Source organism: Ips typographus, unplaced genomic scaffold, assembly GCF_016097725.1.
Source record: "Ips typographus isolate SLU unplaced genomic scaffold, UJ_Ityp_2.0 IpsContig112, whole genome shotgun sequence".
Classification (NCBI taxonomy): Eukaryota; Metazoa; Arthropoda; class Insecta; order Coleoptera; family Curculionidae; genus Ips; species Ips typographus.
Window position 1 is genome coordinate 43,355 of NW_028098536.1, and position 15,146 is coordinate 58,500.

General features: G+C 33.6%; 1 protein-coding gene and 1 long non-coding RNA gene across 2 annotated transcripts; one reads left to right on the plus strand and one right to left on the minus strand.

The window, feature by feature from the left end:
- Nucleotides 1–1,037: 1,037 nt before the first annotated feature.
- On the plus strand, nt 1,038–2,054 carry LOC145739380 (uncharacterized). The gene has a single exon (XM_081994818.1). It carries the CDS (start codon nt 1,038–1,040, stop codon nt 2,052–2,054), a length of 1,017 nt encoding a protein of 338 aa, XP_081850944.1.
- A 6,202-nt stretch (nt 2,055–8,256) lies between these two features.
- LOC145739384 (uncharacterized) lies at nt 8,257–13,642 on the minus strand. Its single transcript, XR_014181014.1, has 3 exons — nt 13,482–13,642; nt 13,123–13,325; nt 8,257–8,351 (listed from the first exon to the last, which is right to left on the minus strand). It is a non-coding gene; the product is annotated as an uncharacterized LOC145739384 (long non-coding RNA).
- Nucleotides 13,643–15,146: the final 1,504 nt, after the last annotated feature.

Genomic DNA, 15,146 nt, shown 5'->3' on the forward strand with positions numbered 1-15,146 from the left:
GGTATCAAAAAGAAAAAGCAGCCTCATCCTCAAATGTTAGAGAGTGGCAAAAAACAAGTTAAAGATTTTTTTCATGTGGAAGTGGGAAACAGAAGCAAAAAAAAACAATGATAAGATAGCCAAATGTATACCATGTTTTGAAAAATTTGGAAAAAGTGTTTACCTAAAAATGAAAAATGCCGGCACTTCTGGATTAAAAAGACACTTGAAAGCAAAACATAAAATGTTATTCGACAAAGAATTTTCTCAGGAAGGGTCCTCGTCCTCTACGGAAATCAGGTGCCTATCACAAAATAGCCAAGCACCCTGTACCAGTTGGAACTCAGCGAGGTCTGATGGAAGTGGAAGTGGTATTTTGGCTTGGGTAAACGAAAGTCAACGTAGACAAACTGTAAGTTGAATTGTTGATTTTTAAATATCATTAGTTTTTACTTAAACCGAAAAGATTCTCTGAAGTGTGCTTAAATTTTACATAATTTTACAATCTTACGTGTCCCCGTTGAGTCAAGTTAAAAAAAAATCTAGAAATTATTGACCAATATCATATTTAAAAATAATTTAAATCCATAAACAAAGAGAAAAGATGCAGGGTAAAGTTATGTTCCAACTCAGGTTTGAAGTGGGGAGTGGGTCGAATTTTGACATTTGAATAATAAATTATTTCCCAATCATAATATGAACCCATTCTATAAAAAAATACCACGGAATAGAAGTACTTATTCCATTGCCACCGGTATTTATTACTCGATTTTCAATTCCAGGCAAGAGCAAGAACTCAGTCTCTAAACAAGGACACTGTTGATGACCTTCTCATCGAATTTGTTACGAAGAAGTATCTGCCTTTCATTTTCTTTGAAGATGATGTGACAAAGCAGCTGTTTACATATTTAAATCCAGATGTAGTTTTACCTTGTGGTAATACTTTAAAAAGAAAAATTTTGCAAAAATATGACACAATGAAGATCTCTGTTTCAAAGTTTCTCAAAGCATCTGAATCAAAAATTTCATTTACTATTGATGGGTGGTCGTCATTCGGTATGAAGGGATACTACGGGATTACAGCTCACTTCGTGGACAAGAAATGGAGACTTCAATCAATTGTTTTGGACTTTATACCTGCAGACGGAAAACATACAGGTGAATCAGTTGCCAACCTTTTCTTCGAGGTTCTAAAATCGTACGAAATACTGGATTTCATTCAAGGTGTGACAACTGACAATACGGCTTCTAACTTCACCATGATGCGCTACTTGGAGAACTTGATACCAGGTCTTGATCACAAAAACAAACACTTTGTATGTTTTGCGCATATTCTCAACTTAACGGTACAGGATTTTATGAAAATTATTGAACCAAATAAAAGAAGATTCGAAAAAGAACCTGCAGAAAGTGATTTGGAATCTGAGTCTGACTCAGAGACAAGCCAAAGTAGTGTAGATCTTACTTCGCCTGTAAGTAAAATCAGAAGTCTTGTGAAGAAAATCAAATTTTCTGAACAAACTCAGCTTAAACTTAAAAGTTTTTGTGAAGCGGTAAACTGTAAGATGACTAAGCCAAAATTGGATATGCCCACAAGATGGAATTCAACTTTTGAAATGCTGGTATGGAGTTTGAGTGTGAAAGAAGCATTAAATATACTTTGCGATAATATCAGCAACTTGAAGGATTTAAAGATAACAGAGAAAGAATGGATTCTAATAAGCAATATTTGTCAGTATTTGAGAAGTTTTAAAACGCTTTCTTCCGTCTTTGAAGGAGAAAAATACTGCACACTTCCCATGGTTGTAATTGGAGCCAACATGCTTTTGGACAAACTGGAACTATGGGCGCACGAATTGGACCATAAAATTGAAAGGACTACTACCGACGAGCAGATGCTATACTGTATACAGGCTGCGAGAGATAAAATTGTGAAGCACTACAACAAAACAAACTGGATTTACTGTGTAGTCCTCATTCTAGATCCCCGACTTAAAGTTGACACATTTTCCTCCACTTCATGGGGAAAACTTCTGCAATCACAGGCTGTTCACAGCATTTCAAGAAGTTTTTAAAAAAAACTATTTTAATAAATGTGACCTCTCATATAAACCTATGGAAGATTCCAAAAATGATGAGGTAGATGACAGTGTTGACATGGAATTTGACTTGGACATTACTTGCCTATTCAAGAAAGAAGAAAACATTGTTCACTCAGAATTTTGGAGAAATGAAATTCAGAGGTATCTTAGTGAACCGAGAGCAAATAACTCCGAAGACATACTAGATTGGTGGAGAAGAAACGAAAATATTTACCGCACATTGTCATAAATGGCCAAAGACTTTCTCGCAACTCCAGCAACATCGGTACCTGCTGAAAGGTTATTTTCAAGAGCAGCTTTAACTGTGACCAAATCAAGAAATCGGCTAGCCCTGGATTCCGTAAGAAGTCTTATGTGCCTTAATTCCTGGCTTCTGAATTCGGATATAAAGAGCTCCACCAATACTTGTTAAGTGTTAAAATATTATTTAAAACATACTTGATATTTTTTGTTACCAGATAATACTTGAATTTTCAGATGTATGATCTTTATTTGTGTTTAATCTGTTAAGTTTTTATAATGAAACTTCAGTATTTATAATAATATAAGTGAAGTATATAATAATGAAGAATACTGCCTTTCTGGCAGTACTTTTCACTTTTTTTAAAGACACACTTATTTACTTACATAAAGATCTTCTGCATTTTTTTTTCAAGATTTCTTGATGTCTTGTCAAAAAATCTTGATATTGACATAACATTTCTTGTCTTGTCTTGAATATACAAATCCATTTCCATTTTCCATTTTTCTTGAAATCAAGACAATATCTTGACATAATCAAGAAATTGGCGAACCCTACTAATAATGTTATGTTATAATGTTGGTAGTTGAAAACATTGCACCATGTTTCACTCTTCACTTTAAATGTTATTACTCTGTAGAAAAATTCCTAATTGTTGTGTACATTGGCAACATTGTCCGCTAGATTGGTATTTCTGGTTTTTCGATGGTTTGTATGGCACATGGCGCGAAGACGTCATTCTGCGAGCAACTTTTGTACAACTAACATGAGAATGTGAGTATAATAGTGAAGTCATTCGAATAAACCATGTCTGATCTCTTATTAGTGTCAATCAATACTTTCACCGGTCTATCTAGTGATGTAACCATAGACTATAAAACTAAGGCCGGTTTCTGACTTGTCGGTACGGTAGCGGTGCGGAATCGGGGTGGTCGGTATGCGCAGTACCGAAAGCTTACTGCGTGCTTGTATTTCAATACGCGCTTCCTGACTTGCGCAGTAGGATCGTGTGGGGAGTGATATACGGCGCAGTATACTGCGTCTCGGGTCTCGGTAGAAACATTCAGTAATCTTTCGGAAATTCTGCTAAATACCGCGCGTTTTTTCCGCTAACGGTGTTATTAAATGGTTTGTCAAATATTTTCGTACTGTTGATCCGGATGATGTAGGGTTGACATGAATTAAATTTTGTTCGAAGTTAAACACACGGCTAGTTTTACGTCAACGTTGAAAAAACGTTGATATTACATATTTAAATAACCCAGTAATGTTGATTTTAAGTCGACTTTTACTCTACTTTCTATACCCTAAAATCAACGTTGAAAAATACTTATTTTTATTCATAATGGTTACGTCGAAAAAACGTATAAAGCCAATCAATGTTTCACGTTGAGAAAGGGTCACTTTATGGTTGAAATAGTTATTTACGCAACTAGGGAGGAAAGTGCAAATTTTGATCCCGCGAACCATTTGAAGCCCGACGCGAGGTTTCCAAGTTCGAAGGTGCAAAAAGCAGCTTACTCCAAAGTTGCGCATCTAATTTTTTCTACGACCCAATGTTATGTTTTATATAAAAATTAGCAGTTCAATACTATAATAATAATGTAGGATACCTGGGTCAAAAAAAGTTGTTGTTACCAAAGATATGTTGGTCATATGGAAAGTGTCAGAGACACCGTATTGATTTCACTTGTACTGGTAGCTCTTTTACTCCCTAGGGACTGTGGGGAAGTGGCGAAGACGATGGGTATTCAGTATTAATAATTCGATAAAATACAAATACTGGTGAACTTATAGTAACTCGATATGATTTGCTCTTGGGACACTTTATATTACCCGGTCCTTAGTAAATTATTTTCAAACCGGGCGCCAATTCTACACAAGAATACTAGTTTACTTTCTGTTGGTCCAGTTTTGCAACGTTGTCGAGTGTGAATTTTTTTTAACTAAGATGATTTGATCAATTAAGGTCTACTTTATATCTAAAAATACGCTTTTGATTCTAATGAAATTAGGTACTTATGTAAATCAATAACATTAAAATTACATTACTTACAGAATTACCCATAATCTAAAGAAGTGAAATATTTTAAACACGACCAAAGCGCACCGTGGCAACGCGGTTGTAATGGCCGTAGCGTGATTCGTCAATCCGCGACCCCGTGACTTCTCCGCCATCAGCTTAACCATCGCCTACTATACTAGAAAGCCTAGAAGGTGCTTGTCAAAAATTCTAATATGGCGGGAATAGTGGTAACAGTTTGTATTGTAAAAATTGAGTTTTTTGAGGATTAGATGAATTTTTACGGTTTAAAATCAAGACTTGAGGTTATTTGCGTAAGTTATTTTTGTTTACTGCCGTTCATAAGTTGTTCAAGCCACATTGTAACAGCCCAACCATGTCAGTTTTTTACTTTACAAAAAACCGGATCTAACTCAACAGTGGTTGAACACTTTGAAGTGGGATGATTTTACTCCAACACTATTCTCAATGGTAGGTACAAGTGCTTTCTAGTAGGTACTTGTTACATGCGCAAGTATGTGAGTTTTATTTTAAAGCATCATTCATTGTGAGAGCAACAAACATAATTTTGAATGAATGTTCTTGGTAATGACATAAAAACCATTTACCAGTTTTGCTTACCTAGTTTCAAGGATTTACAGATTTTCTTGTAAACTAGTTTGCTGTGTGTTGTACTTTCCAGGACAAATGTTTTAACCAAATTGTTTAGGCTGGACTTGATTGTGTATAAAAAGCTCTATCTAATACATATCTGGATCAGGAATGAACCTCTTTTTTTAATTTTCAGTCACAACTTGCAATCAACTACACGAAATAATAAAAAAAAACATATTTCTTACTGCTAAAAGTGACATTTTAGGCTTTGTAGTATAGAGGGCGGTGGCTTAACGCATGACCCGCGTGGATCGGCGGACTCGACAAACGACAAAACAGAAGCCGAACGCCAAAGACCAACTATTTTGAATTCCTAATTTCTGTATAGTTTCAGATTTGGGGATTTATTAGAACAAAAACATCTATCAACTCATCAGAAAATATACAGGGTGTTCCATTAAAGATTCCTCAAGTTCGTATTTTTTTAACTTTTGTCATGGTCTCTTATTCTATTCAAAAATAAAGTCGCTTCAAGCTGTTTAAATATACGGACCAACCCTGTACCTATTTGTTGATCTTCATAAACAAAATTTAGAATTACCTTTAGTTTTAAGCGGTTTTTAGGTACAAATGTTACAACAAATTAAACCCTTTTTATAAGCCCGGCTTAATTGGCGGCCATTTGAGCCTACCGTTCCGTAAAAGGAACAGTTTAATTTACAGTTTTCTATAAAATACCTACATAATTTTCGAATAGATGGCGCATCTTATACGCGATGAGAAGCATAATTGACGGTGGATTTATACTGTTTAGATCCACGTGAGCAATTTTAGAATTATTCACACCGGTTCTATTTCTGTGCATTTGTTTCTGTTAGTGAATCATGGATCCTTGCTCGTAAGTATTAAGTTTTATTCGTGATATTTTCAATTAACTTCTTTTTCTGTTTTTAATAACGTTAACCTTGACCTTATAAAACATAATCCTAAGCTAATTTGTTATTTCACCATGTCTACACACGTGCTAAATATGATGTTCCGTTAAAAGAACAGTAGGACAATATACTCTGTTTCGGCAACTAGTGTTGTGTACATTTTTTTTTGTTTCAGATCTAAATATAATTTACACAGACCTCTAAAACTGCACGAATTGCTTGAGGAATTAGAAAACTTTGATCTCGACTCCCCTGCACCAGACAGTATTACAATCTTGCCGCCGGAAAATGCCAATGAAGAGCTCACAGACGAGGACTCTGGCGATGAAAATTTTGTCCCCAATAACCTTCCAGGAAGCCAATTACGTGCAGAGGCAAATTTGTCATATGACGGTGAAAGTCAACAAGATGAAGAACAGTGGGATTCTGATGACGAGATACCGCTAAGTTCCTTTGCAACCAAGAAGAAAAAACTGTCAATCAAAAGTAAGTCCAGAAAAAAGCCAACTGTCAAATGGTCCGATGTGGAATTGACCAACACCTTTCCTAATTGGTTGGACGTATGTGGCCCAAAAGTCGAAAAATCTCCTTTAGAACTCTTCATGTATTTTTTTGATAAGGATATAGTTCAAATGCTGATAAATTATACAAATATATACGCAGCCCAAAAAAATCAGACCTCTACTGTCGCTGAAGAAGAATTTTACTGCTTTCTTGGGGTTCTCATTCTGAGCGGATACGCCGTTGTAAACCGTCGCAAAATGTACTGGCAAAATCGCCCAGATGCAAATAATCCCTTGGTTTGTGAATCTATTTCTCGGGATCGGTTTCAATACATAATGTCTAATCTTCACTGCAACGACAATACGCAGCTTTCAAAGGATGAAAAGTTCTCGAAGATGAGGCCATTGTTTGATGGGTTGAATCAGCGTTTTAGATTGTTTGCACCCGAAGAAGAAAATCATAGTGTCGATGAAGCCATGGTGCCATATTATGGTCGCCATGGCTGCAAACAATTTATACGCGGCAAACCGATACGTTGGGGCTATAAGTTTTGGGCTGGCACAACTAGGCTGGGATATATTGTATGGTTTGATCCGTATCAAGGTTCCACAGCTCCACTTCACGAAAAATATAAGGATCAGGGATTAGGAGCCAGTGTTATTCTACAATATGTTGATGTACTAACCTCTGAAACCTATCGTCCCTATCATATATTTTGCGACAACTTTTTTACATCGTATTCGTTACTTGAAGTACTAAAAGATAAAGGGATCAAATGTACGGGAACTATAAGGGAAAATAGGATTCCCTCTGACCCCCTGGAGAGTTCAGAACATTTTGCCACAAATTAGGGAATGAAACCATACTATTATGTAAATGGAATGATAATAATGTCGCAAACATCGCAACGAATTTTCTTTCGGTTTCCCCAGTAAATAAAGTAAAGAGATATTCAAGAGCCGAGAAGAAACATGTAAATGTTGATCAACCTTATCTTATTCAAATGTACAACCAAAATATGGGGGGAGTTGACAGATCAGACCAAAATATCAGCCTGAACAGAATCTCCATTAGGGAAAAAAAAAGGTATTTTCCCCTATTTTGCCATTGCATTGATATGGCTATACAGAATGCATGGCAACTTCACCGTATAAATCTAGGAAAGTTGGACCAATTGGCATTTAGAAGAAGCATAGCGACGAACCTACTAGAAACTTATAAGAAGAGTTCTAGAAGGGGCCCGTCAAGACCATCACAAAGTGAACATGAATTTTCCAGATTCGATAGACTAGACCATCTGGTGGAATATCAAAATAAGCGACCCATGTCGTATTTGTCACAAGAATTCATTTTTTAGATGTAAAAAATGTTCCGTTGGACTACATCCTAAGGATTGTTTCATTTTGTACCATACTTTATAATTTTATGTAATATATGATAAGTAATCCGATAACAGCGTATTGTCCTACTGTTCCTTTAAAAAAACGTCAGTTTTAGAAAAAACTTGACAACCAAAAAAAAATCTGATGTTTTTTAGAGGTTTAGAGTGTTAAAATAGCCCTATTTAATAAATAAAACCCTTGGTTTCCCAAAAAAAAATAGTTTTAGGTTTATCTGGGTTAATCAGTTGGAAAATAAATTGTACGTTTGATAGATATTAATGACTGATTGCTGGTCTGGTTCAATTCCAATGTCAACTTCTGCACAGTTACTCAGTTCGCCATGCGTAGATTGACATTTAAAGGAATTACAATTCTTTTAATACATCCCCATTTAGTCGAACATTAAATAAAAATTATGCTGCCAAATATTGTGGATAGGAAAATGCTGCATATCGCATAACAGCAAATCGAAATAGCAGATAAAACTACACACAACCCGCGCCCCAATTTTTAGTTTATTAGTAAAATAAATAAGAATTCCAGAATTTCCCTGTACGACTTTTTATGCATCTCGCTTCACCGGGAGAATATCTGAAACAAAGAAAATAATATTACGACAAGAACATAAAAAAACGTCAACGTGTTTTAACCGATTTCAGCTAAATGCCTAACAAAAAATTCAAAAACTATTTATTACATCCGGAGATTTCCGACAAAAACCGAAAAAGTCAAATTTCTATTTGTTTTTTACCACTTTATTAATGATTATTTTGGAATTTACTCCAGATGTAATAAAAAATTTAGAATTTTTTTTTACCAAATTATTTAGCAATAAAATGCGCAACGTTGTCTCCATTTAACTAAAGCTCTATCAACAATAGTTTCTGAAATAGCAATGCTAATGCATCGAATTTGTAACACCCTTTATACTGGGTGTCCCATAACTATATGACAATCTCTCGGGAGCATACAGAGGAGGTCAAAATAATACGATTTGTTCATATAAACATTTTTCCTAAAGTCACTCCTAAGGGAGATATCGAGCCCCAAAGAACTGCCTTCCAATTAACTTTTTTGGCCGTAACTTTTAAACCACTTTGTATATTGTAATGATTTTTGATTTATCTTGAAAACCGTTCATTTTATCGAAATAAAAGAAGAGTACGACTTTTCGATAAAAATGTCAAGAGTATCTATTAATGGTGTTTGCAGCTGAAAATAATGACAGCTGTCAAAGTTTAAGCAAATTGTTTCTTGAGTACCTAGTTCCTGTCTTTCTGCTAAGACGAGATACCTGGTTTTGTCAAATAGAAGGTCTCTTTCGATAAAACATTAAACCCAAAAATCATTACAATATACAAAGTGGTTCAGAAGTTACGGCCAAAAACGTTAATTGGAAGGCAGTTCTTTGGGGCTCGATATCTCCCTTAAGAGTGACTTTAGGAATTTTTTTTATATGAATAAATGGTATTATTTTGACCTCCCCTGTATGCTCCGGAGAGATTGTCATATAGTTATGGGACACCCTGTATAGTGTAAATGTTTAAGAATTAAGTGTAGAATTTAAAATGTATTAAAAAATGTGGTTCTATTTAAGAATTTAAAAATACCCATATTTTATCTGCCACAAATTTATGCTCCACCCTGCATAGTCAAAACAAAAAAAAAAAAACATTTCAAATTTTTGTTTTTAAAAAAATTGCCCAGCTTAAATTAAAACTGATATTATCACATAGCTTATAAAAAACAAAGATTACAAAACGGTGCACGCTAGATGTAAAAAGTCTTCCTGATCAATCAATCAATGAGTAAATTCAAAAATTCAATAATATACAGGGCGTTACATTATAAAACAAAGAAAATTTGGACTGTCACAGTTTTACAAGATACTTTTTGTAGCTACCCAAATAGTTCACTCTGATTAAAATAATCCAATCAACCTTAATGTTAATTCCAGTCTATCTGAGATATTATTTATAGAAAGGGAATAGCTTGAATAATCAAATTATTTAAAAATTCATAAGAATTTACTTGGTTTTAAAAACACTGCAACTACACAAAGGTGTTTGCTTTATAATCATAGTACTCATAATGTAGAAGAGAGACAAGCGGTGTCTTGAGTTCATCATTTGTACTCACTGCAAACTACCTCATTATTACTATTACTTTAAACATGCTTTTAGATGACACTAAATATAATACATATTGATTTGACGTTCAATAATGCAATTTACCAAAGTAAATAATGATGATTATCTTTGAGATTATTGTGTTAACGTAAAACAATAATAAAAACTGCAATGCTTTTCATTTTAATGTAAATTTCAGTAAAAATAGTTAACTAACATTAAAACTTGCTATTTTATGCACTGTTCTAATGTAGTACTTCTTGGTGGGTAATTTGAGCCTTGTTTAAGTTGTCAATTTCTCCATAAAAGTTATGCTTTCGGACCCACATGAAAAAGTAGTGAAGTATTTAGCATATACCAGATACAGATCTGTAGGATAGGCCTAATTTGCTACTTGAACTGTACTTAGAAAATGCCAGACGAGAAAAATGTGTAGTAATGATGCATCAGCAGGGTTCAATACATAGGATAGGTATGAAATTTGCATTGTAATCTTACTTGGATCAGCAGGCTCTATGTCCTTCAAAAAATATACATTTACTTGATTTTAGTGTATAATTTTCAACTCTTCTCGAAATATTGTATTAAAAGTATGCAACACGTATATATGTAAAAACATTAATTTCAATCAAATTGTAATGTCAAATTTAACTCATTCAAATTGTAGGACCTCGCTGCGCTCGCCCTACAAACATTCATTCGTTACACAGAATCGATCTTTTCGTAACTGGTTACATAAATAGCTATTGATATGATTAAGCTGTTTCATCAAAACTCAACCTCGAATTCAAACATGTGAGTATCCGAAAAATAAATAATTAACCAAAAACATATTTTTTTTTTAAATAAATGAAAAGTACTATAAGAAACTCTCTCTCTTTTTTGAAGGAGCAATGAACCTAATTATTAAATTATATAAAACTAAATTATCTACTCATTATGACAACATATCAATTTCAATTGCTTAATTTTTTAAAAAATCTTAAAATACCGAATACATAATACAAGTAGGTACACTAGGTATATTTTTTTGACAAGTGTGACACATTATTAGTTTCAGAAGGTCTGTGGCTACTGAAAAATGAAATAAAAAGTTAGTTGAGGTCCGTATTTGAAAATTTGAAGTTGATGTTGGTATCTAAAAAACAAAATGTCGGAGCTGAAAACTAAAACTATTTTCTTGAAGAGCATAAAAAAGTGCCTCCAGAAGGTGCCATTAATTAAAGTAGTAAAAAAATAAAATAGAAATTTGAGCTTTCCGGTTTTTGTCAATGAAACTTTTATGAATTTTTTTTTACCAAATAAAATGCGCAACTTTGCCTCCATTTAACTAAAGCTCTATCAACTACACTTTCTGAGATAGCAATGCCAATGCATCGAGTTTGCTTTACAATCATGGTACTAGATAACCAAATGTTGTATCATACAGTGTGGAACAGCCAAATGGAATAAATTCGATAACCAATAAATGAGAGCGTGTTGGGAAAAACGCTTGAACACGTCGATTTGTATTTTTAGATGCGCATTTATTAAAAAAAATAAAAATTATATAGGGTGTGTCATGTGACAGTGGCCGATACCAACTTTCTTATTTTATCGAAAAGTAGTAGTCCATATGCACACAGTGGAGTAGTGAGTGTAAGTGAAATCAAAACTCAGAGTCGATCTCCACAAATATTTATTAAAAAGGTTGTTAATTGCCTAACATGTTTCGGGTGTATTCAGACACCCATCTTCAGAGGCTTAACTAGATCACTAGTCTGCTGACTGTCATTCTAAAAGGGGGGACAGTTGAACCCAAATGTACCAAGGTGGTTTTTTATTCTGCACGGGGGAAAAAACCTTGATCAAAAACCCAGTTCTGGTACAGAGGTGACAGGTTGCTCCGTTTTTTATTCTCGAAGGGGAAAAAAACTTAATCAAAACCCAGTGTTGATGTCAAAAAGTGAAGTTACTAGCTCGGTTTTTTATTCTTTAAGGGGGAAAAAAACTTAATCAAAACCCGAAGAAGTTGAATGATGTAAAAACTGCATGTCTATCTGAGGAGACCAAATGGACACGAAAGGGACGTCACACAACAAAAAACCGCGGTGGACACTCACAAGTTCAACATTTAACAGATTAAAATGAGGGCGACTTTCCCTTTGTCACTGTGGAGGTGTGACCGTGCAGGGCAACATGGCTTGGGTGCAGCAGGACATGGACTCCTTCCCCTTCGAGAATAAAAAACGGAGCAACCTGTCACCTCTGTACCAGAACTGGGTTTTTGATCAAGGTTTGTCCCCCGTGCAGAATAAAAAACCACCTTGGTACATTTGGGTTCAACTGTCCCCCTTTTTAGAATGACAGTCAGCAGACTAGTGATCTAGTTAAGCCTCTGAAGATGGGTGTCTGAATACACCCGAAACATGTTAGGCAATTAACAACCTTTTTAATAAATATTTGTGGAGATCGACTCTGAGTTTTGATTTCACTTACATTTCTTATTTTAATTACAACCCCCTGTATATTATTAGTTTTTTGGATTCTTCAGAAAATTCTAGACATAATTCATGTACAATGTCCCATACCTATCTTCCACTGTTTCGGAAATATTAAGTGTTTTCAGATGTATTACAACAATTAACATTAAAAAAAGAAAATTATTTTATTTCACAAATTCGCTACATTACACTCAATACTTATTTCCACAAACATTTTGAACATCTCTTACATTGAAATTAATGTTTTTTTGTTTTTTTTACATTATTATTGTTCCTTTAAACATGCATTTAGATAACACTACATACAGTGCTTTTGTAACATGCATGCTGCCTAAGTTCAATAAAATTAAAAAGACTAACTTTTCACAAAAATTCTCTGACCCCTATGTTTTTCATTTTATTAAATGCTGCTTGTGTTATATGAATTGGAATTATACAGGGCCCAAAAACTGGGTATTCAAAACATTTTTGATCTTTCAAATGGCAACACTTTTTTATTATTGTATAATTTGGATTCTAGAAACAAACAATTCTAAGTATTGTTCCATGCAACTTGTACCACAATTATCCTGTAAATATTGATAATTTGAAACCAATAATTTTCCAATAAATCAGATTAACATCCCCAAAAATTATTGATGACATTTTTTACCCTAAAGTGTACAATGATAATTATTAAACATAAAACAATAATGAAAAATGCATTGGTTTTCATTTGAATGTTAATTTAAGTAAAATCAATATACTGACCTTAAAACTTGCTTTTTTATTCACTGTTCTAATGTAAGTAGTTGAACCCATTGCACACCATTTCACTCTTCAACTTGATTGATAAGTTGCAATCTTCTTAGTGGGTAATCTGTTCTTCGCTTAGGTCAATTTCTTCATAAAAGTTGTATTTTCTCATCCACATGGAAAAGTAGTGAAGTATTCAACATATACAGGATACAGATCTGTGAAATAGGCCCAATTTGTTAGTTGAACCACCCTTAAAAAATTGTCAGACTAGAAAAATTTTTAGTAATGTATACAAGTGATGCATCAGCAGAGATTATTTTAGTTTAGTTTAGGTTAGGTATGAAATTGCCTAATTGCCATTGAAATCTTACCTGGGCTAGCAGGCGTTGTGTGCATTATGTCTATCGAAAAATATACATTTACTTGAATTTAGTGAATAATCTTCACCAATTATTAGACTATTGTAATAAAAATACAATTTATTTTAGCTGCATCTTAGTTTTTTTGACAGAACAAAACGAAAACAAAACAGCAAAGTGACAAGTTGGCATTTGACATCATATCAGATCCAAGAGGGCCTATCAGCGGAACTTCTTTTCTCAATGCGATACGCCGGGTGACGTCACAGTGGATGCTCGGGCGCACAGTATGCACTTAATACCCAAGGAATTACAAGCGTTGTCCGTGGTTTTGTATTACTATTTGATTCTCTCTCTTCATTAAAGTATAGTATTTGTAGGAAGGGGTTCACGTTCAAGTTCGACTAAACGAAATATCTAAAAATTTAGATTCAATAAGTATTGGATTTATTGTTTTAAAAGAACATTGCAGCAGCACAAAGATGTTTTCTTTACAATCATAGTACTTGATCGGTAGATGTCTCATATAAGTGGTTTCTAGAACTCATATTTAAACTCACCACAAACTACACTTTATTCAAAAATATTACTACTATTACTTAACATGCTTTTAGATAAGGCTACATATACTCATGACATATTAGCTTGAGGTTCAGAAATGCAGTTTACTGAAGCACCTAATGATGATATTGTTATATTGTGTTAAACATAAAAGAACACTGTAAACTGCAATGATTTTCACTTTTCAGTAAATGTTAATATATTGGAATTATAGACTATAGTTTAGTTTGAATAAAAACAGTTAACTTTAACTGTTCAACAGTTAACAGTTAACTTTAACTGTTTTTATTCGCACATAAAAAAATTTGTTGTTGGAAAAATGTAAGTAATTAAATACTTGTCTAGCATCAATGATATCTGGTGTTAAGTAACTAAATTGCTGGCAAATTGTCAAAGCAATATGTATATTTTTGAGCAAAATGGGTATATTATAGTCAAAGCAATATGTGTATATTTGAGCATAATGTATATCACAATTTTTTAAAATTAAGGAGAACTAGATGGCTGTGCAGATATAATGTCATTAGAATCATTTTAGAGCAGTATACAGAGTTAAAAGCCTTTACTTTTACTTTACTACTTTACTTTACCTTTACTTTAATTACTTTGCATTAGTTGTAGACAAAGAAAAATATTACACGGCTAGGACTTTAAATAGCATGTTACAGGATTCTCAAAATTACTTATATTTGTTCTTAAAGCCTCTTATAGGTATAAAATGAATAAATTAAATTTGATATTTCAAAAAGATTATTTGGAAATTGGTAAAGCATTTGAAGATGTCCAAACAATAATAATGTTTCTGGCTGCAAACATTTTTAAGCCGGTATTTCTTAATTTTAATGATGTTGTCAACAATATAACAAATGATTTAGCTCTTCATGTACAAGCAACATTGAGCTGGGTATTGAATTTAATCTAGCCTTAAATGAAAATAAAATATCCACCCAGGATCTCATCAATATATATATAAGGACAGATTAAAAAAATATGTTCATTGTCTATTGAAAGGTACAATAGATAGACTTCCCACAAATCTCAATCACTTTTGTTGGAAGGATCGAGTCGTGCTTGTGCAAAAATAAATAAGCAGGAGTAATTTACAACAGACTTTAA

Excerpts from the sequence above, each read along its gene's own strand:
- LOC145739380 (XM_081994818.1), top strand. The coding sequence starts at position 1,038 with ATGAAGGGATACTACGGGATTACAGCTCACTTCGTGGACAAGAAATGG.